This window comes from Odontesthes bonariensis, chromosome 12 (genome assembly GCF_027942865.1).
Source record: "Odontesthes bonariensis isolate fOdoBon6 chromosome 12, fOdoBon6.hap1, whole genome shotgun sequence".
In the NCBI taxonomy this organism is placed as follows: Eukaryota; Metazoa; Chordata; class Actinopteri; order Atheriniformes; family Atherinopsidae; genus Odontesthes; species Odontesthes bonariensis.
In genome coordinates this window covers 790692-814075 of record NC_134517.1, presented here as the reverse complement: position 1 = coordinate 814075, position 23384 = coordinate 790692, and the positions used below count along the sequence as shown (strand labels likewise).

Below are 23384 nucleotides of genomic sequence, written 5' to 3'. Positions count from 1 at the left end.
CTGTCCTGCTGTCTGTCCTTTTGTCCGTCTGTCCTGCTGTCCGTGACGTCTGTCCTGCTGTCTGTCTGTCTGTCTGTCCTGCTGTCTGTCTTGCTGTCCGTCTGTCTTTCCTACTGTCTGTCCTGCTGTCCGTCTGTCCTACTGTCTGTCCGTCTGTCCTGCTGTCTGTCTGTCTGTCCTGCTGTCTGTCCTTTTGTCCGTCTGTCCTGCTGTCTGTCTGTCTGTCCTGCTGTCTGTGTGTCCTGCTGTCTGTCTGTCTGTCTGTCTGTCCTGCTGTCTGTCTGTCTGTCTGTCTGTCCTGCTGTCTGTCCTTTTGTCCGTCTGTCTGTGTGTCCTGCTGTCTGTCCTTTTGTCCGTCTGTCCTGCTGTCTGTCTGTCCTGCTGTCCGTCTGTCCTGCTGTCTGTCTTTCTGTCCTGCTGTCTGTCCTTTTGTCCGTCTGTCCTGCTGTCCGTGACGTCTGTCCTGCTGTCTGTCTGTCTGTTTGTCCTGCTGTCTGTCCTGCTGAAATTATTCGTAATTATTGTTTTTTAAAATCTATTTCTCCCTTCACACGTGCCATTAAGTTAGAATAACTGAACGTTTGCTCGTCACATGCCGCGGTCACGTGACAAGTCATCACCAACCCAGTCCAACATGGCGGCGGCAGCTCCGTCTGTCTTCCACAGAGTCAGAACTGGCTCCAAAATAGGAGCCCAGTACGACCAAGACGGCAACCTAATCCAGGTACAGTGTGCGGGGCACCTTCGGCCTGGATGGGGGGGGGTGTTAGTGGACCCAAAATAGGTTAGCAACGGTCTGTGGAGGATGGAGGAGTGAGCAGCAGCTAACCGAGAGGCTTGTTGTTTGGCTTCCAGGTGGAAACCAGAGAAGATGAAGAGCAGGGCGTCAAGCTGGCCGAAATCCTGGAGCTGCTGCTGGCAGCGGGCTATTTCCGAGCCCGGATCAAGGGGCTGTCTCCGTTTGATAAGGTAAGCACCGGCCTCCTGCTGCGGGGAGACGGTGTTTTGCCGAGAAGTGCATCCCCATTCGCTGGAGCGCGCGTAGCAAGATCAAGCGATCATTCTGCCCCATCGCTCGTTTTTCGTAATGATAAAAGATCGGAAGTTTATAAATTACAAAGGTTTTAGGACTACCAGTGACTAAGCCTTGATTGCAGGGCACATCTGTGAAAATCAAGACTTTTGTTGGTAATCGTGTGTGTTTTTAAACAGAAGTTCTGGGCGAGTGTTGAACGTTTCATAGATGTGTTTTGAAAAGCCGGTTCATGTGTGGATTATTACATTTATCCAATAAAGTTACAGCAATAATATTGAGCTGACAATGGTGTTTCATTCGTTCATCTTTTTTCTAATGTCTTTATGTAGATGAATAGTATATGTACACTGAAAATATATATGAAAATATGCACCCCCCCATTATAAATCAGCCCAGGTGAGCTTTATACGCATGGAATTCACACATCTGCAATCTTAACTTTTTAAAATTTTTTTTATCTCTTTATCTCAGACTGTCTTTAAAGCATGTCCACCAGGGGGATGCATATTTCAGCTGCTGCAGAGTCAGTGAGCGGCTCTGTGGTTCTGCTGGGGGTTCTCTGTCCTGACTGTTGGTACCCTGAGGGCTGTACTGTTTCAGCTGGTTTCCTCCTCTCCTCCCCTGCAGGTGGTCGGAGGGATGACCTGGTGCATCACCACATGTAACTTTGACATTGATGTGGATCTTCTTTTCCAGGAAAACTCCACCATCGGCCAGAAAATGTAAGTGATGTGATGGTGGCAGAGGATTGTTGAAGGCGCCTGTGTGCTGATTCGGATGAAGTAACGTGGTGAAGCTACTCTGGTTGATGTGCACTCTGACTTCATTCTATCAACAATGCCTGTTCTCTGTGTTCCTGCAGAGCCCTGACAGAGAAAATAGTCTCCGTCCTCCCCAAGATGAAGTGTCCTCACCGCCTTGAGCCCCATCAAATCCAAGGGCTGGACTTCATCCACATTTTCCCTGTCATTCAGGTGGGAGGATTAAGCTAACGCTACAGAGGTCTGCATCTCAGAGACCGGACCATGATGGTGGTCTGTACCCATCCAGGGCAGGGCAGTACGCAGCCTCAGAGTTAGGTGGATCTGTGGGATCAGAGTTTTCATTCACGTGTAAATACATGTGAATATAGCCAAAAGGTTTGCAGTGACAGCCACTGCAGGCTGCAGCTGCCATGGAGCCAGCACATGTTTGTGGCCCCCAGGGCCCCAAGCTCCCTGCCAAACATCTCTGTCTGAGGCTGCCAGTTTTTACTGATATTACTGCATAATTTGGAGCCAGTCGATGGATTCTGGATCTCTTTATTCGGCATAGATCAGCTGACGGTGACATCACTACTTTGATTTCTGCTGATTGCCGCCTCAGCTTGCTCTGTCCTCTGTAACCTGAGGAGCATCCCCATCTTTTTCTCCATGTTGCAACCATTTTCTTTTCTTTTCTGAGGATGCAGCCTTTCTCGGCTTCTTGTCTTTGTCAGATGCACGTTAATGTGCGCCCCAGTACCCTCTCACTTATTCAGCCTCGGGCCTTAGCAGGCACAGACCCTCTCAGACCCTTCCATGGCTCGGTGTGGCAGGCTGACGTCAGCACGTCTTTGGGTTTGTCCTCGATCAGATCAAGTTGTTCTGCTCTGCTGCCTCTTTGTTTCAACACATAGACCTTCATGTCAGACTCTTAGAGCTGGGCTCAGCAGGGAGGCAGCATCTGTGTGGCAGAAGTGTGCGTGTGTCCATTTGTGTTTGATGCGTGTGTTTCCCTGCAGTGGCTGGTGAAGCGAGCCATAGAGACCAGGGAGGAGATGGGAGACTATGTGAGAGCCTACTCCATTTCTCAGTTCCAGAAGACCCACAGCCTCCCCGAGGTAACGCCACCAGTCGCTCACAGAGATGCAGACTAACAATGACGCTGGGAAGGGCCTCTCAGTTTGCCGTGATCGTATGAAGCCAGGAAACATTGTGCTGAACAAACAGGCGTGGATAGAGCAGCTGCTGCAGCTCAAACTCTTGGAACGAGTGTCCTCTTGTTTATTTGGATCAGACACACAAATGGCATGGGATTTATGGCTGTCAGAGGTTTTAAAAACAGACATTCGGAGGTGAAAATGCTGCTCTGCGAGTGGGCGCAGTTCATGAGGGGTCACAGGAGTCGCACAGCGTCACTGCTGAAAGCTAACTCATGTGAAGATGGCAGAGAGTTCAGAGCCCAACTCCACCGCAGGCACAGAGAAAGGGATTTTAACCCCCAAAACATGAAAAGCCCCGTCTGGAAATACTTCAGATTTTGGTCGGTTGATGGAAAAATTGTGGAGCCTCGAGACAGTGGTATGCAAGCTATTTAAGCTACAGCTAGCTTAGCATTCGACCACCAGCATCATGAGGTCACATCTTGAAAATGTGCACCCCAATGAGCATCATATGTGAAACTCCAACTAAACAGCCACCGCCTGACACAGGCTCTTTGCCTGCAGCACGACCAGAGGCCTGCTGGTCTCGGCTAGACCAAAATGGCTAGTGCATTTACATTCATGAAGCTTCCCTTGGCATAGCAAATGTGTTTAGCATAAACGGTATTCAGATTACAATTCTGCTGCCATAATGCTGGACAGGACAGGGGAAAAAAAAATAAATAAATAAATAAATTTGCGATAAAATTTTTATTTTTGCGATACGTGTATTGCAAGCCGTGGTATCGCGATAACGATACATTTTCGATATATCGTGCAGCCCTAACTTCAGGGTCACTTCAGGGTCACTTCAGGGTCACTTCAGGGTAACTTCAGGGTCACTTCAGGGTCACTTCAGGGTTACTTCAGGGTTACTTCAGGGTCACTTCAGGGTTACTTCAGGGTTACTTCAGGGTTACTTCAGGGTTACTTCAGGGTCACTTCAGGGTTACTTCAGGGTCACTTCAGGGTCACTTCAGGGTTACTTCAGGGTTACTTCAGGGTAACTTCAGGGTAACTTCAGGGTTACTTCAGGGTCAGGGTCACTTCAGGGTTACTTCAGGGTTAGGCTCACTTCAGGGTAACTTCAGGGTCACTTCAGGGTAACTTCAGGGTAACTTCAGGGTTACTTCAGGGTCAGGGTCACTTCAGGGTTACTTCAGGGTCAGGGTCACTTCAGGGTTACTTCAGGGTTAGGCTCACTTCAGGGTAACTTCAGGGTCACTTCAGGGTCACTTCAGTGTAACTTCAGGGTCACTTCAGTGTAACTTCAGGGTCACTTCAGGGTAACTTCAGGGTTACTTCAGGGTCACTTCAGTGTAACTCGGTGGAACCTCCACATTTAACGTTACATCCCGGCTCGGCCAGCGGGTGAGAGATGCAACATTAATAATCCCAGACAAGTTTGATGTTGAAAAAGAAAAAAGGGTTTATTTTGTTGGATTAAAAATTGGTCCAAAAACAAAGATAATATCCTCCAAACAGGAGTGCGGCACATGAGAAACAAAAACCAATGAAAAACAAACTCCACACAAAACAAAACTCGGACTCAACTTAAAAGCGAGGCCAAAATGGCTCTGGAACACAAAACCAACTAATACTGAGAAAAATCTAAGTGCAACACAAAATCAAAGATACTCAAAGGCTAACAAGCTTAACAAAAGCTACACAGCTTAAATCAGTCACGACACAAGCAACAAAGCTTAGACTCAGAGTCACAACACACACGAGGGCAAACTGTTCCAAACCAGAGAAACAGCTGCCAGCGAGCAACAGGGTCACTTCAGGGTAACTTCAGTGTAACTTCAGGGTCACTTCAGGGTCACTTCAGTGTAACTTCAGGGTTACTTCAGGGTCACTTCAGGGTCACTTCAGTGTAACTTCAGGGTCACTTCAGGGTAACTTCAGGGTCACTTCAGGGTCACTTCAGGGTCACTTCAGGGTAACTTCAGGGTAACTTCAGGGTCACTTCAGGGTAACTTCAGGGTCACTTCAGTGTAACTTCAGGGTAACTTACGGGTTACTTCAGGGTCACCAGGGTCACTTCAGGGTTACTTCAGTGTAACTTCAGGGTTACTTCAGGGTTACTTCAGGGTCACTTCAGGGTCAGGGTTACTTCAGGGTCACTTCAGGGTTACTTCAGGGTCAGGGTCACTTCAGGGTTACTTCAGGGTAACTTCAGTGTAACTTCAGGGTTACTTCAGGGTTACTTCAGTGTAACTTCAGGGTCACTTCAGGGTCACTTCAGGGTTACTTCAGGGTCAGGGTTACTTCAGGGTCAGGGTCACTTCAGGGTTACTTCAGGGTCAGGGTAACTTCAGGGTTACTTCAGGGTAACTTCAGGGTCACTTCAGTGTAACTTCAGGGTCACTTCAGGGTCACTTTACGGTAACTTCAGGGTCACTTTACGGTTACTTCAGGGTCACTTTAGGGTCACTTTAGGGTCACTTCAGGGTCACTTCAGGGTCACTTTAGGGTCACTTCAGGGTTACTTCAGGGTAACTTCAGGCAAGGCTGCTCAATTTCTCCATTGATAAAATAATTTCATAACTCTACAACATAAAAATTCATAAAAAACATGTAGAATATAGCATATACTTTGTTGTCTACAGTAGTAGGTCAACCCTCATCTTACTTTGAAGCTCCTAGCTCCCAGAAGTGACGTCGACGCAGCTTTAGCAGCAGAAAAGCTATCAGGCTTGTTGATAATAATAAACTCCTGGACTATGTACAAACTTCCAAATGCATCGTTTTGTGAGTACAGACCATATTTGTACTACTGTAGAAGTTTGGTGTCATGGCATGTGATTTTAGTGTGGTAATTTTGGAGATACTGCCAGGATCCATTAACCCTTGTACGAAGCTATTCGGGATAACTCAGTAACTCAGCTGATGTTCAGCCAATATCGAAAAAACTGTGGGTGGGCTACTTGGCTGGATGTCACGGTTCAAATGACCCCAGGTTGAATCTACTCCGGAGTATCGCTTTAAGCCCCATTTTACCGGCTTTTTGGCTGCAGTTCCACCAGAATTCCACTGGGGGCGTCGGTGGAGACCAGAATGAATGGGGCCCAATAGAGCTAGATGCTACAAATGGTCAGTTTCACCTAAGTCTCCTCAAGAGCGCTCAGATTTGAATGTAGTTTCTGAGAGCTCAACATGGGTTTCAAGTAAAAAATCTACTGAACGAGTACATATATCCCTTTGATTTCTTACAGGTTGGCTTCTTGTTGTCCACAACGCGCTAGCATTGTGCTAATGACAGCTGGTCGACCGGCGAAAGAATGAATTACGACCAGAGGCACCGCTTGACGGCTGGCTCCATACCAAGCGACAACAGAATTAAGATGGACTTTTTCCGCTTATGTTACCACAGATTCTCTCTTACTACAGCTCTTCCTTGAAAACGCTGCTGCCTTTGAGACCAACAACAGATTCTATAATACTAGATAGGCTGTGGACCAACAACAAGCAGGATTGTTGCCGTAAAGCGGCATCTCCGGTCGTAAGCTATGTATGACGTCATATACACTTCAGATCCTTTTTTTAAGCAAATGAGTGGCTCTAAAAATCTAAAACTCAGCCATGGGTATTTTCTAAACATCCTCTTTCGAACACAACATTCAAATTACTAGAGAAAAAATTATATCTTGAGATAAGGGCGTATAGCTCCATAGGACTCCATTCATTCTGGTCTCCAAAATTGAGCGCCCCACGTGGAAAGAGGGTGGAACTGCAACCAAAATCGCCTCGTTGGAAACCGGAAATGCACCGTGAGTGGCGAATCTGTAGTATTATAGAATCTGTGAGTGAGCTGTTTATGGGCGCTCCTGGTGTTCCTGCTCTCTCTGATGGATTCGGTTTGTTCTTCAGGCCTCGGATGTCCTCTCATGTTTCATCATGCTGCAGCAGCAGCACCACACCTGGAGTAATGTGTACTTTAGCTGCTCTGTGTGACCTGTGGTGTCTCCATGTGCTCTGAAACCGGTGCAGGATGAAGAATTTCTGCAGAAGAAAGACAAGGCTGTGCGGGCAGTTCTGGATGTCCTGGTGAGCTTCCACAGCTTCCTGTCCACTCTGCAGGATAAAGTTGGTGGGTTCATGTGAATGAACATTGGTGTTTTCCAGGAAGTGTACAAGCCTCAGAGAAAGTACAGGAGGCAGAAGGATGCAGGAGAGCAGCTGGATGAGGAGTCCAGAGTCCACTCCACTCTGCTGGAATATGGCAGGTGAGGTTTCACACCCCGTGTGTCTGTGGGAGACTTCAGCTGGAGTCCATCTATGTGAATGAAGTACTGAGGCATCACTGTCAGTATTTCTGTGTAAACACACTCTACCTGAGCCTCTGTGTGAGCTGAGATACTAAACGTTAGTGTCATTCATCTGTTAAAGAGGCGGTGCTCTCATTTACATGAACTTTGGTGGAAAAGTTGGAAACTCTACGATCACAGACGGTGTCAGGACCGTAAGACCAGTAAGGCCCTCAGTTTCCACAGCAAGAGTCTCCAACATGTGAGGGACAGTCCAGAATAAGATGGATATTTCAGTTACACTGCTTCAGTGTGATGTGGAGCTGTAGATGAGATGTATTTGGGTGGTGCTCTGCTCTGCTGGATGTGCACTGCCTCTGGTCTGAACTGGTCTGAATTTTCAATTCAATTCAGTTTATTTATAAAGCGCCAAATGCAACAAATGTCATCTCAAAGCACTTAGATAATAAAGTCCAATTCAAGCCAATTGGAATTCAATGCATTGTAATCATAATTGTTCATAAAAATATCCAATTAATTCATATAGAGCCAATTCAAAAACAATTTCCTAGCTAAGAAAACCTACCCAGGCTCCGCCCTCGCAGTGACGCAACACCTTCGACTCTGCTACACTTACTCAGGCCAACTGCTCATTCAGGTGGATTCGAGTTCCCGAAAAAATGGGAACTCCACCCACTTTGTCGGGAAGCAATCAACTTTGAGCAGCGCCAACGGCCCAGGGTAGAGGCGTGTTCAAGGTAGTGACGTGGTTGAACTGCCACTCAACCCATGGATTGTACACGGAAGCGCTTCATTCAATATCAACATGGAGCAGCGTCAAGCTTTTGACACTGCTGTAGATGCTGTAATGAAAGTGTTCGACGGGAGATTCTCGTTAAAAATCGAGCAAAGAACAGCCCTTGAATCGTTTCTTGACAGGAAAGACGTTTTCGCCTGGCTTGCTCCCTACTGGCTTTGGTAAGAGTTTAATCTACCAGTTAGCCCCGCTGGTAGCTAAATCATACGTCAGAGGAAAGAGTGGTGTGATTGGCTTAAGCTTAGGCACAGCCTTTTCTGGCCACAACCAGTAGCAACCCGAGGGAGGCGGGTTGACCAGGCCATTTCGAATCGTATTCCTTATGGTCTTGGTCAGACCAGAATCTCGAAGAGATTTGAAAGTCTATGTTAATCAGGCTAAAGAAAACCAACAGATTGCACTGAAAACTTTTTCTTTTTCGGTCCAATCTCCCGTCCTGAGCGTGCCTGAGGCGACTGTGGAGAGAAACGACTCCCTTTGAACAGGAAGAAACCTCTGGCAGAACCAGACTCAGGAAGGGTGGCTGGGGGCTGAGAGGACGGAAAAGGGGGGGGGAACCACTGTAACACCATTCAAAGGATATCTGTTGGAACAGGGAAACACGAGTTAATGACCACAATAATATCACATATACATAAAGAGAGTAAAGTGAGGAAAGGTGTGACAGATGAGGCCCCCCAGCAGTCTAGGCCTATAGCAGCTTAACTATGGGATGTTTCAGGATCACCTGAGCCATCCCTAACTATAAGCTTTATCAAAAAGGAAAGTTTTAAGCCTGGTCCTAAAAGTGGAAAGGGTGTCTGCTTCCCGGACATTTACTGGCAGCTTATTCCACAAGAGAGGGGCCTGATAACTGAAGGCTCTGCCTCCCATTCTACTTTTAGAAACTCTGGGAACCTCAAGTAAACCTGCAGTTTGGGAACGAAGTGCTCTGTTAGGAAAATATCTTACACTGAGATCTTTAAGATATGATGGAGCTCGGTCATTAAAGGGGAACTCCGGGGCATTTGAAGCGCAATCCCATTGCTAGAGGTTGTCAAATACTGACAGTAGGACACAGACTGGTGCAAATCGGCGCTCCCTGTGCGGCGATTGCGCTGTTCGCTCAGCCTGTCATGCTAGCAAAATACGTGGTGGCCAATGGGCAAATTCTAAACCTTCCACGTAAAACAACAACTTGCACACTGCAGAAACGTCACACCACTTTATAAACCATCCGACAATAAAGTCACAAGCCTTACCATCAAAACCATATGCATGGTTCTTACATTACTGGCATGGGGACGTTACAAAACAACTTTATAAACAGCATGTCACTTACCGGTTGTTGGTATGCGCGCGCATGTGAAAGCCCAAAAGAGTCAATGGACGATACTCCCATATACAAAGCAATTATCTTCTCTAGAAAAAAACTGCGTTCAAGTATTTAAAACATTACAACAATTAGTGGTGGGCCGTTATCGGCGTTAACGTGCTGCGATAATTTGAGAGTCTTATCGGGCGATATAAAAAATATCGCCGTTAATCTATTCTCAAAGTTGGGTTGGGAACTGGGTCAAAATAGGTAGCCTAAGCAAACTGTGATGACTTTTACCTTGATATTTTAGCTCGGGTGTGGGCTGATGTACTTTGTCTGCCGTTAGGTGTGATGAAAACAGAAGAACGCCACTTTGCAGAAGCCTGTGCTAGGCAGTTTATGGAGGTCGCTAATCTGTGGGGGATAGTTGACAAAATCTGCTCTGTTGGAACAGACAGCGCTCCTAATATGGTGGCCGCAGGGAGGATACTGCCCTTCGAGCATCTGCCGTGTGTTGCACATGTTGTACAGAGAGCGATTGTAATGTCACTGCGAGAAGGGGGTTTTGATGCTGCACTTGCCAAGTGTCGTAAAATGGTGGGACATTTCAAACACAGTCCGGCCAACGCAGACGAGCTGAAAGTCCAGCAAACCTCCCTTGGGCAAGTTCAGGAGCCGCTCGTGCAAGATGTTCCAACATGGTGGAATTCAACCCTCGAGATGATCAAGCGTGTGAGGCGCAACAGAGACGCACTGCACACAACGCAACAGCAGCACCACCTGGCCCTCCCAACAAGTACTGAATATGAGAAGTTGGCGAAGCAAGAGAAACTGCTGGAGCCATGCATGTGAATAAGCTGGTCTGCCCTAATGCTGCGTGTTCACCAAGAGCGACCTCGCTGGAGAAGCTTCGCTTGAGAATTTGCTTTGTTAGCTTTGGTAGCTCGTGACATCACATTTAGAATGTTCAATTCTTAAAGGCCCCGCGCTGTGCAGCACCCCCACGGAAAAAAACATGAGGAAAGAGAGGGCAGGGACACGAATAAACGTGTTGGTATTTACAATTTGTTATACAAGATATACATCACGTTACAAATTATGTAAAACTACATTAGGTACACCTGAGAAGAGCAGGAATAGCAGAGGCAGCTGTGAAAAAGAAACTAAATTCGAAATAAAATCCGAAATAAATCCGAAATAAAACTTAATTGCAGTGAGAAAGGTATGCGTGGGGTTACTACACTATTGTATTGAAGCACTCGACACGGCAATTGCAACAGTCTCAGGATTAAACGACTATTGTTTGGATAGGAACTAAAGTTTACACGTCTGTTTCCGCGAACCCCGCGGATTGTCAGACCCCTGAATGAGCCATTTTAATCTAGATTAATCTAGATTAATTTCAAGATTTCAGTGAGATTAATCTAGATTAAAAAAATTAATCTATGCCCACCACTAACAACAATATATCACAACAATATTGTTGTAATGTTTTAAATACTTGAACGCAGTTTTTCTAGAGAAGATAATTGCTTTGTATATGGGAGTATCGTCCATTGACTCTTTTGGGCTTTCACATGCGCGAGCATACCAACAAGAGGTAAGTGACATGCTGTTTATAAAGTTGTTTTGTAACGTCCCCATGCCAGTAATGTAAGAACCATGCATATGGTTTTGATGGTAAGGCTTGTGACTTTATTGTCGGATGGTTTATAAAGTGGTGTGACGTTTCTGCAGTGTGCAAGTTGTTGTTTTACGTGGAAGGTTTAGAATTTGCCCATTGGCCACCACGTATTTGGCTAGCATGACAGGCTGCGCAAACAGCGCAATCGCCGCACAGGGAGCGCCGATTTGCACCAATCTGTGTTCTACTGTCAGTATTTGACAAACTCTAGCGATGGGATTGCGCTTCAAATGCCCCGGAGTTCCCCTTTAAGAGCTTTATATGTGAGGAGAACTCTGGCTGCAGCATTTTGGATCAACTGAAGGCTTTTCAGAGAATATGTGGGACAGCCCAATAATAAAGAGTTACAGCAGTCCAATCCTGAAGTAACAAATGCATGGAGCAGTTTTTCTGCATCACTCTGAGACAGGATGTTCCTGATTTTAACAATATTACGAAGATGAAAGAAGGCAGTCCTAGAAACCTGTTTTATATGTGAGTCAGAGGACAGATCCTGGTCACAAATAACTCCACAGTTCCTCACTGTAGGACCAGAAGCCAAGGAAATACCATCTAGAGTAACTATATAGCTAGACAATTTCTCCCTGAAGCGCTCAGGTCCAAAGATAACGACTTCAGTTTTGTCTGAATTTAGAAGCAGACAGTTCTGAGTCATCCAGGTCTTTATGTCTTTAAGACATGCTTGTAGTCTGACCAACCTATTGGGTTCATCTGGTTTTATAGATAAGTACAGCTGAGTATCATCAGCATAGCAATGGAAATTTATGCCATGCTGTCTAATAATGTTACCTAATGGAAGCATGTATAAAGTAAAAAGAATCGGTCCAACCACAGAACCCTGGGGAACTCCATGACTTACTCTGGTGTGTGAGGAAGATTCTTCATTTACAAGAACAAACTGAAATCTATCAGATAAATATGACTTAAACCAGCCTAATGCAGTTCGTTTAATCCCAATAACATGTTCAAGTCTCTGTAATAAGATACTGTGATCGACCGTATCAAATGCAGTACTGAGATCCAACAGGACAAGCACAGACACAAGTCCGCTATCAGAGGCTAAGAGGAGATCATTGGGAACTTTCAGCAGTGCAGTTTCTGTGCTATGATGCACTCTGAATCCTGACTGAAACTCTTCAAACAGATTATTTCTGTGTAAATGATCACAAAGCTGAGCTGCAACTATTTTTTCAAGAACTTTAGACATAAAAGGGAGATTGGATATAGGTCTATAATGAGCCAACACTTCTGAATCAAGAGTAGGTTTTTTAAGTAAAGGTTTAATTACAGCAACCTTAAAAGGCTGAGGTACATATCCTGTCAACAAAGACAGATTGATCAAATCCAATATGGAAGTGTCAATTAATGGGAAAACCTCCTTGAACAGTCTGGTTGGTATTGGGTCTAAAACAGAAATTGATGGTTTAGAAGAGACTATTGCTGTCGTTAGTTCAGAGAGATCAACTGGGCAGAAGCCGTCTAAATACAAATCAGGTTCTAAAGATACTTCTAAAGCTGCTGTACTTGATAATACATCACTGATAATAGTGGGAAGGACTCCATCAATCTTCTCTCTGATAGAAACCATTTTATTAATAAAGAAGCTCATGAAATCATCACTGCTGAGAGTTAAAGGAATACCTGGCTCAGCAGAGCTCGGACTCTTAGTCAGACTGGCTACAGTGCTGAAAAGAAACCTGGGATTATTCTTATTCTCTTCTATCAATGATGAATAATAAGCAGTTCTAGCTTTACGAAGGGCTTTCTTATACGTTATTAAACTATCTTTCCAGACTAACTGAGACTCTTCTAAATTAGAGGAACGCCACTGTCTCTCCAGCTTTCTTGCAGTCTGCTTTAAAGCACGCAGCTGTGAATTATACCAAGGAGCCAACCTCTTCTGACTGATTACCTTCCTTTTCAGAGGGGCAACATTGTCCAGAATTCTGTTGAAGATGGGGGTTAGGCTTCAGGTGGGATCACAGAAGATGGATCGTTGCGTGTGTTGGGTGGAGTAATGTGTTTCTCATGGAGCAGTGCATTTACACAGCTGGTGGGGTTTGGGGAAGGATCGAATGATGTAGGCACGTTTGCCCGGTAACAATGACACCATTGGTCCAGGTAGAGTCCAGTCAGAGTCCAGCACCGTCTGACCTGTCCCTGCTGCAGTCTTGAGCACATCCTATGTGCGGTGGTTCATTTGTCTGACAAACTGTTTTCTCATCCATCCATCCCTGCCTCTAGAGTGTGCGATTCCCTCCTGTAAGTACAGTCTGTGGCGTGTCTGTGGCGTGCCGCTCTGTGCTTTGTGTGGACGGGCTGCTCAGAGAATGCAAACTGCTCACTTATTTTGGGCATGATGGATGCAAACGGTGGTGCTGCTGTGGTGTGTGTGTGCTCATTCCCTCCTTCCTGCAGTGAGTGTGGCATGATGCAGTGCTCATCATTAATGTTTAGTGATGTCACATTGTTCTGTTCTTTATCTACAGGCGGTATGGATTCAGTAAGCAGACCAAACAAGACCAGGTAGGTGTTTTTGTCTATGAGTCTGTGGGACCCCCCCGCCCCACGCTCTTAATGAGGAGTTGTTTATGTGCTGCAACACATATTAGAACAATCAAAGCATGTTCCGGCTGCAGCATGCTCTGTTCCAGAACACCAGGTTGTGTTGGGGAACATGTTGAAGGCTTGTTCTGATGAGAAAAAAGAATGATGTTTCTGTCTCTTATGTCTTCTTGTGTGCAACCCCCCCCCCCCCCCCCCCCCCCCCCCCCATCCTTTCTCCAGGGAGACGAGGGGAAGGCCAGTGGCTCTCAGGCGGCGCCCCCTGGGATGGCAGAGGTGTTGGAGGAGGATGACTTACAGGCAGCAGAGGAGGTGAGAACTTCATTCAGCGCCTGGGCTGCAGATAAAACTTAGAAACAAAACTGTTGTGATGGAATATTTCAGCGTGTTCACCCAAACAAGCGGGTTCAGTGTGTGGACACAGCATGAAAGAGAGGTCTCAATCCAAAGCTCAGAGGGCCGGCTGCATTTTAAACCAGATTTAACCCAGTTTCAGTAGTTTCATCATTCTCCTTAGATGTTTTCTGTGGTCGTTGCCAATAATTTGACCTTCTGACACAGATGAACATCTTTTCCACGACCACAGGATGTGTTTTCTGACCTGGCTGTTTAAGAAATGAGAAGCTGCTCACTGCATCAGTTTGGGTTAAATAACTTGGTGCCAGCTGAAACATAACATCCATGCAGTAATTATCTAATGGGAGGCCCTAACCTGTTTGCTTAGTTAAATCCAGAGCAGTCTATAAGTAAAAATAAACCTTTAAGACTTAAACACTTTAACCTGTGATTTCCTTTTTTCTTTAGATGCGGATCAGAACGCTGATGACCAACATGGCTGCCATGGTAAATGAAGAGGTAAGCAAGTCATGTCTGATTCACTGATCATCTGCTGGAGGAGGCACATTGGGCCTCATGCAAGAACATTTTCGTATTTTTATTCTAAATTTCTCTCACTTTTTTCGTACGAAGGTCTCGTACACGCCACGTCAGATTCAACAAACGCTCTTAACTTCGGAAAAAGTGTGTAAACGACCTGCGTAAATGATGAATGCCACCCGTGCGTATCTAAGTTCACGTGCACGAGGATAGTAGATTTGCATACTCCACGCCCTAAATAATACCATATAAGGCTGTGCTTCCTCTCTCCTGTGCCAGGAAGTGTTGAGTGTTGAGTCATGAGAATGGCATCAAGGTGTACAAAGAACAACTTTAGGGGCTCTGAGACTGAAGTTCTGCTTTCAGAGATCCAGAAAGGAAAATCTGTCATTTTTAGCAGAGTCAGCAGTGGAATTACGGACCTGCTAAAGCCAAGAAATGGGAAGCAATTAGGAGTGCTGTTAACACCATGTCACCGAAATAAAAAAATAAATGGTTTGATAAGAAAATGGCTTAAAAAAAAAATGTCTTGCCCTGGGCAGGCGCTCGATGACTGCAACTAAAGCCGTGCAATCAGTTGTTGCCTCATCATGATGGCACTTTGATGGGGTGGTCCATGAGGGAGGTCTTCTGGCACCACACCTTCTGGTCTGCCTGGGCTGGTTCAGGTGGAGACCCTCATTCATGGCAATATTATTGCGCCATGAACGAGGTATCGAGACACACCCACCTGGCCTTCAGCTCAGTGCGCTCCACAGCAGCACGGGTGCTTTGATGCGTATATGTGTGCAGTCTATTGCTCCGATTATGTTTGGCAGTCCAGCCACGGCATGAAAGTCCCTCTTAATCTGTACTTGTTGGACAGCGGTGTATGGGAATCTGATGTACCATGGGTGATAAACTGATGAGAGCTTTGATGACCAAGGGGAGCGCACGACTCACAGAGGACTGGGACACCCCCGATCTGTCCCCAATCTCCCTCTGAAAGGTTCCAGTGGCCAGATTCAAATGAACCTTCAATTAGTGCACAATTTAAGTCAAACAGAATAATGTCAGCATAATTATGGGGTATAATGTATATATTTATTTATGTTTGCTTCACAGTAATTAAATATACAATCCATTAGTCAAGCAAACTTGATTGGAATAACAGCGGACTATTTTACGAAACTCCTACGACAGGTCTGGATCACTTGTAAATTCTGTTCATACCTGAAAGAAAACGTAAAATACGAAAAGATTGGTGAATACGCAAATTCTCTTAAATCACTCGTACGGACGATTTGAGAACAAATCTGTGCGTACGAACGGTTCTTGCATGAGGCCCATTGTTTCAGTGGGAGGCGAGGCTTGGCAGACATTATTCATTTGAATTTTGGATAAATCAAAATGAACTGAACTGAGGTATCTGACAGAGATTACTGTTCATTCAAATTAGAGATAGACTGATGTGTTCAGGGCTGATACAGATTGTTAGTATTTAAGGTGGCCGATAACCGATATTTGGAGCCGATATTCATTTGCAGTAAAAGTGAAATTATTGGCGTCAAAATTTTGAATAATACAAACTCCAACACTTTAGTTTAAATGCCTTTAAGCATATGTTTATTAAACAGATATCCAGATAACAGAACATGTTAAAGGTTTTTTCTTAAAACAAAGATGTCTATTGTCTAACAAAAGTGCAGGGAGCTCCAAGGCTCAGCAGCGTCTCTAATAAAGTGAAGTGAAAATGTAAAGGAATAAATAGCTCTCTGTCTCTCTCACACACATCTACCATCAGGGACTATTTCCATATGGATATGTTCAGCAGCCCGTCTGGAGGGACTGAGCGAGCAGAGCTGCAGCTTCTGTGTTTAGAACGTTATTGGGCTCACAGTAACGCTGCTATAGCTGTGAGTTGGAGAGGGCTGGGATGTTTGCTGCCTTAGCTTAGCTTATTAGCTTAGCTTCTTAGCTTCTCCTCTCTGCCGTGTGTGTGTGAGCAGCGTGCTGATTGGCTGTTCCCTGGCTCTGTGTGGAACCAATCAGATGGTGCTGTGGGTGGGACAGTGCTGGAGACAGAGCAGAGACTACAGACAGAGAGGCTGCATTGGAGCCTAAAAAACCCGCTTTGAAATTAATCTCTTATCAGCCGTCGGATTAAAAAAAGGCCGATATGTCAAAATGCTGAAAACCGGTGCCGATAATCGGTCGATCTCTAATTCAAATGTTACTGGATCTCTTTACATGAAGAAAGTGTAGAAAGTGAAATGAGCCAGATGGAAGAGTCCATGTTGATGTGCTTCTGTTTCAGGGGAAACTGACTGCGAGTGCAGTGGGTCAGATAGTTGGTCTGCAGTCTGAGGAGATCAAACAGATGGCCTCTGAGTACGCTGAGAAGGTGAGCAAAGCGCTACCAGCCACACGGGGAAAAATGTATATTAACTTCTCTCCGTCAGTCATAGTTCTGTGGAGCTTTCTTTTTTATGCTTGATATGTTTGATTGAACCCATATTTGTCCTGGAATAGTAAAATGTGTGTCTCTAACATGTCCCTGCAGCAATCTGAGCTGTCCTCAGAGGAGCGATCGGAGCGCTTTGGTCCGCTGCAGCAGCACCGCAGGGCTGTGGCCTCACTCAGCAAACAGATCCAGCAGAAGACCAAACAGCTGGAGGAGGTCAGCAGACACTGGCTCACACAAGTCCTTTAGAGCCTCACACCTTACTGCAGCAGATACTGGCTCACACAAGTCCTTTAGAGCCTCACACCTTACTGCAGCAGATACTGGCTCACACAAGTCCTTTAGAGCCTCACATCTTACTGCAGCAGACAATGGCTCGCACAAGTCCTTTAGAGCCTCACACCTTACTGCAGCAGACACTGGCTCACACAAGTCCTTTAGAGCCTCACACCTTACTGCAGCAGATACTGGCTCACACAAGTCCTTTAGAGCCTCACACCTTACTGCAGCAGATACTGGCTCACACAAGTCCTTTAGAGCCTCACACCTTACTGCAGCAGATACTGGCTCACACAATTCCTTTAGAGCCTCACACCTTACTGCAGCAGACACTGGCTCACACAAGTCCTTTAGAGCCTCACACCTTACTGCAGCAGATACTGGCTCACACAAGTCCTTTAGAGCCTCACACCTTACTGCAGCAGATACTGGCTCACACAAGTCCTTTAGAGCCTCACACCTTACTGCAGCAGATACTGGCTCACACAAGTCCTTTAGAGCCTCACACATTACTGTAGCAGACACTGGCTCACACAAGTCCTTTAGAGCCTCACACCTTACTGCAGCAGATACTGGCTAACAAGTCCTTTAGAGCCTCACACCTTACTGCAGCAGATACTGGCTCACACAAGTCCTTTAGAGCCTCACACCTTACTGCAGCAGATACTGGCTAACACAAGTCCTTTAGAGCCTCACACCTTACTGCAGCAGATACTGGCTAACAAGTCCTTTAGAGCCTCACACCTTACTGCAGCAGATACTGGCTCACACAAGTCCTTTAGAGCCTCACACCTTACTGCAGCAGACACTGGCTCACACAAGTCCTTTAGAGCCTCACATCTTACTGCAGCAGATACTGGCTAACAAGTCCTTTAGAGCCTCACACCTTACTGCAGCAGATACTGGCTCACACACGTCCTTTAGAGCCTCACACGTTACTGCAGCAGACACTGGCTCACACAAGTCCTTTAGAGCCTCACACCTTACTGCAGCAGATACTGGCTCACACAAGTCCTTTAGAGCCTCACACCTTACTGCAGCAGACAGTGGCTCACACAAGTCCTTTAGAGCCTCACACCTTACTGCAGCAGATACTGGCTCACACAAGTCCTTTAGAGCCTCACACCTTACTGCAGCAGACACTGGCTCACACAAGTCCTTTAGAGCCTCACACCTTAGTGCAGCAGATACTGGCTCACACAAGTCCTTTAGAGCCTCACACCTTACTGCAGCAGATACTGGCTCACACAAGTCCTTTAGAGCCTCACACCTTACTGCAGCAGACACTGGCTCACACAAGTCCTTTAGAGCCTCACACCTTACTGCAGCAGATACTGGCTAACACAAGTCCTTTAGAGCCCCACACCTTACTGCAGCAGATACTGGCTCACACAAGTCCTTTAGAGCCTCACACCTTACTGCAGCAGACACTGGCTCACACAAGTCCTTTAGAGCCTCACACCTTACTGCAGCAGATACTGGCTAACAAGTCCTTTAGAGCCTCACACATTACTGTAGCAGACACTGGCTCACACAAGTCCTTTAGAGCCTCACACCTTACTGCAGCAGATACTGGCTAACAAGTTCTTTAGAGCCTCACACCTTACTGCAGCAGATACTGGCTAACAAGTCCTTTAGAGCCTCACACCTTACTGCAGCAGATACTGGCTCACACACGTCCTTTAGAGCCTCACACCTTACTGCAGCAGATACTGGCTCACACACGTCCTTTAGAGCCTCACACCTTACTGCAGCAGACAGTGGCTCACACAAGTCCTTTAGAGCCTCACACCTTACTGCAGCAGACAGTGGCTCACACAAGTCCTTTAGAGCCTCACACCTTACTGCAGCAGACAGTGGCTCACATAAGTCCTTTAGAGCCTCACACCTTACTGCAGCAGACACTGGCTCACACAAGTCCTTTAGAGCCTCACACCTTACTGCAGCAGACACTGGCTCACACAAGTCCTTTAGAGCCTCACACCTTACTGCAGCAGACACTGGCTCACACAAGTCCTTTAGAGCCTCACACCTTACTGCAGCAGACACTGGCTCACACAAGTCCTTTAGAGCCCCACACCTTACTGCAGCAGATACTGGCTAACAAGTCCTTTAGAGCCTCACACCTTACTGCAGCAGACACTGGCTCACACAAGTCCTTTAGAGCCTCACACCTTACTGCAGCAGATACTGGCTCACACAAGTCCTTTAGAGCCTCACACCTTACTGCAGCAGACACTGGCTCACACAAGTCCTTTAGAGCCTCACACCTTACTGCAGCAGACACTGGCTCACACAAGTCCTTTAGAGCCTCACACCTTACTGCAGCAGATACTGGCTAACAAGTCCTTTAGAGCCTCACACCTTACTGCAGCAGACAGTGGCTCACACAAGTCCTTTAGAGCCTCACACCTTACTGCAGCAGACAGTGGCTCACACAAGTCCTTTAGAGCCTCACACCTTACTGCAGCAGACAGTGGCTCACACAAGTCCTTTAGAGCCTCACACCTTACTGCAGCAGACACTGGCTCACACAAGTCCTTTAGAGCCTCACACCTTACTGCAGCAGATACTGGCTCACACAAGTCCTTTAGAGCCTCACACCTTACTGCAGCAGACACTGGCTCACACAAGTCCTTTAGAGCCTCACACCTTACTGCAGCAGACAGTGGCTCACACAAGTCCTTTAGAGCCTCACACCTTACTGCAGCAGACACTGGCTCACACACGTCCTTTAGAGCCTCACACCTTACTGCAGCAGACACTGGCTCACACAAGTCCTTTAGAGCCTCACACCTTACTGCAGCAGACACTGGCTCACACAAGTCCTTTAGAGCCTCACACCTTACTGCAGCAGATACTGGCTCACACAAGTCCTTTAGAGCCTCACACCTTACTGCAGCAGATACTGGCTCACACAAGTCCTTTAGAGCCTCACACCTTACTGCAGCAGATACTGGCTCACACAAGTCCTTTAGAGCCTCACACCTTACTGCAGCAGACAGTGGCTCACACAAGTCCTTTAGAGCCTCACACCTTACTGCAGCAGATACTGGCTCACACAAGTCCTTTAGAGCCTCACACCTTACTGCAGCAGATACTGGCTAACAAGTCCTTTAGAGCCTCACACCTTACTGCAGCAGACACTGGCTCACACAAGTCCTTTAGAGCCTCACACCTTACTGCAGCAGATACTGGCTCACACAAGTCCTTTAGAGCCTCACACCTTACTGCAGCAGACACTGGCTCACACAAGTCCTTTAGAGCCTCACACCTTACTGCAGCAGACAGTGGCTCACACAAGTCCTTTAGAGCCTCACACCTTACTGCAGCAGACACTGGCTCACACAAGTCCTTTAGAGCCTCACACCTTACTGCAGCAGACACTGGCTCACACACGTCCTTTAGAGCCTCACACCTTACTGCAGCAGACACTGGCTCACACAAGTCCTTTAGAGCCTCACACCTTACTGCAGCAGACACTGGCTCACACAAGTCCTTTAGAGCCTCACACCTTACTGCAGCAGATACTGGCTCACACAAGTCCTTTAGAGCCTCACACCTTACTGCAGCAGATACTGGCTCACACAAGTCCTTTAGAGCCTCACACCTTACTGCAGCAGATACTGGCTCACACAAGTCCTTTAGAGCCTCACACCTTACTGCAGCAGACAGTGGCTCACACAAGTCCTTTAGAGCCTCACACCTTACTGCAGCAGATACTGGCTCACACAAGTCCTTTAGAGCCTCACACCTTACTGCAGCAGATACTGGCTAACAAGTCCTTTAGAGCCTCACACCTTACTGCAGCAGACACTGGCTCACACAAGTCCTTTAGAGCCTCACACCTTACTGCAGCAGACACTGGCTCACACAAGTCCTTTAGAGCCTCACACCTTACTGCAGCAGATACTGGCTCACACAAGTCCTTTAGAGCCTCACACCTTACTGCAGCAGACACTGGCTAACAAGTCCTTTAGAATCTCACACCTTACTGCAGCAGATACTGGCTAACGCAAGTTCTTTAGAGCCTCACACCTTACTGCAGCAGATACTGGCTCACACAAGTCCTTTAGAGCCTCACACCTTACTGCAGCAGATACTGGCTCACACAAGTCCTTTAGAGCCTCACACCTTACTGCAGCAGATACTGGCTCACACAAGTCCTTTAGAGCCTCACACCTTACTGCAGCAGACACTGGCTAACAAGTCCTTTAGAATCTCACACCTTACTGCAGCAGATACTGGCTAACGCAAGTTCTTTAGAGCCTCACACCTTACTGCAGCAGATACTGGCTAACAAGTCCTTTAGAGCCTCACACCTTACTGCAGCAGACACTGGCTCACACAAGTCCTTTAGAGCCTCACACCTTACTGCAGCAGATACTGGCTAACGCAAGTCCTTTAGAGCCTCACACCTTACTGCAGCAGATACTGGCTCACACAAGTCCTTTAGAGCCTCACACCTTACTGCAGCAGATACTGGCTCACACACGTCCTTTAGAGCCTCACACCTTACTGCAGCAGATACTGGCTAACAAGTTCTTTAGAGCCTCACACCTTACTGCAGCAGATACTGGCTCACACAAGTCCTTTAAAGCCTCACACCTTACTGCAGCAGATACTGGCTAAAGGCTCGTGTATACTTCGCAGCAGTGTGTCGCAGTGAGCTTGTCGCAGACATGACGCAGTTATTTTTGATTTATGCCTTGAAGCGCTGTCTGCGCTATGTTAATCCCACGCCACAACGCAAGAGGGACAATCACGAACAAGCTAGGATTGTGGGTGTTACGGTTACGGAGGTCATTCAACAACAATGGCGACTGGACGAATGCGCACTTTGATTGAGATGCAGCTGATCGATCTAAAAATAGAAGAAATATTGCTACTACTGGAGCTGGCAGAGAGGCGAAAGAATCGTCACGGTTAGCACGGTTAGCGTCAGCCGGTTAGCGTCAGCCGGTTAGCAAACCGGAAATACGCATAGTGTAGAGCGGATGTAGAGTTGACCAATCAGAGGCCTCCTTTCTCTCCTCCCTGCGGTGATGTCTGCGGCACTGTCTGCGGTGAGTTACAATTTTGAGGAGGTGCACCAGAGTGTCTGCGTAGTGTCTGCGTTAACTGCGACACACACGCAGACGACCTGGTTTCCGAGTATAAATCAGGCTTAACAAGTCCTTTAGAGCCTCACATCTTACTGCAGCAGATACTGGCTCACACAAGTCCTTTAGAGCCTCACACCTTACTGCAGCAGATACTGGCTCACACAAGTCCTTTAGAGCCTCACACCTTACTGCAGCAGATACTGGCTCACACAAGTCCTTTAGAGCCTCACACCTTACTGCAGCAGATACTGGCTAACAAGTCCTTTAGAGCCTCACACCTTACTGCAGCAGATACTGGCTAACACAAGTCCTTTAGAGCCTCACACCTTACTGCAGCAGATACTGGCTCACACAAGTCCTTTAGAGCCTCACACCTTACTGCAGCAGATACTGGCTAACACAAGTCCTTTAGAGCCTCACACCTTAGTGCAGCAGATACTGGCTCACACAAGTCCTTTAGAGCCTCACACCTTACTGCAGCAGATACTGGCTAACACAAGTCCTTTAGAGCCTCACACCTTAGTGCAGCAGATACTGGCTCACACAATTCCTTTAGAGCTTCACACCTTACTGCAGCAGATACTGGCTAACAAGTCCTTTAGACCCTCACACCTTACTGCAGCAGATACTGGCTCACACAATTCCTTTAGAGCCTCACACCTTACTGCAGCAGACAGTGGCTCACACAAGTCCTTTAGAGCCTCACACCTTACTGCAGCAGACACTGGCTCACACAAGTCCTTTAGAGCCTCACACCTTAGTGCAGCAGATACTGGCTCACACAAGTCCTTTAGAGCCTCACACCTTACTGCAGCAGACAGTGGCTCACACAAGTCCTTTAGAGCCTCACACCTTACTGCAGCAGACAGTGGCTCACACAAGTCCTTTAGAGCCTCACACCTTACTGCAGCAGATACTGGCTCACACAAGTCCTTTAGAGCCTCACACCTTACTGCAGCAGATACTGGCTCACACAAGTCCTTTAGAGCCTCACACCTTACTGCAGCAGATACTGGCTCACACAAGTCCTTTAGAGCCTCACACCTTACTGCAGCAGATACTGGCTCACACAAGTCCTTTAGAGCCTCAC

At 46.8% G+C, this 23384-nt stretch overlaps 1 protein-coding gene across 2 annotated transcripts in view; it reads left to right on the top strand.

Moving 5' to 3' along the window:
* The first annotated feature begins 527 nt into the window (after positions 1 to 527).
* The window catches only part of ccdc93 (CCC complex scaffolding subunit CCDC93), a 43037-nt gene continuing 20180 nt past the window's right edge, over positions 528 to 23384 (top strand). Inside the window, exons 1-13 of one of the 2 annotated variants that reach the window (XM_075478880.1) lie at positions 528 to 724; positions 856 to 969; positions 1664 to 1758; positions 1899 to 2010; positions 2799 to 2897; positions 6972 to 7028; positions 7107 to 7207; positions 13271 to 13288; positions 13516 to 13552; positions 13814 to 13903; positions 14396 to 14446; positions 16764 to 16850; positions 17010 to 17126. In XM_075478880.1, coding sequence (XP_075334995.1) covers positions 593 to 724; positions 856 to 969; positions 1664 to 1758; positions 1899 to 2010; positions 2799 to 2897; positions 6972 to 7028; positions 7107 to 7207; positions 13271 to 13288; positions 13516 to 13552; positions 13814 to 13903; positions 14396 to 14446; positions 16764 to 16850; positions 17010 to 17126 — 1110 coding nt within the window. In that variant the 5' untranslated portion in view covers positions 528 to 592. The remainder of the gene's footprint in view (positions 725 to 855; positions 970 to 1663; positions 1759 to 1898; positions 2011 to 2798; positions 2898 to 6971; positions 7029 to 7106; positions 7208 to 13270; positions 13289 to 13515; positions 13553 to 13813; positions 13904 to 14395; positions 14447 to 16763; positions 16851 to 17009; positions 17127 to 23384) is intronic. The other variant, XM_075478882.1, reaches the window with a different exon arrangement.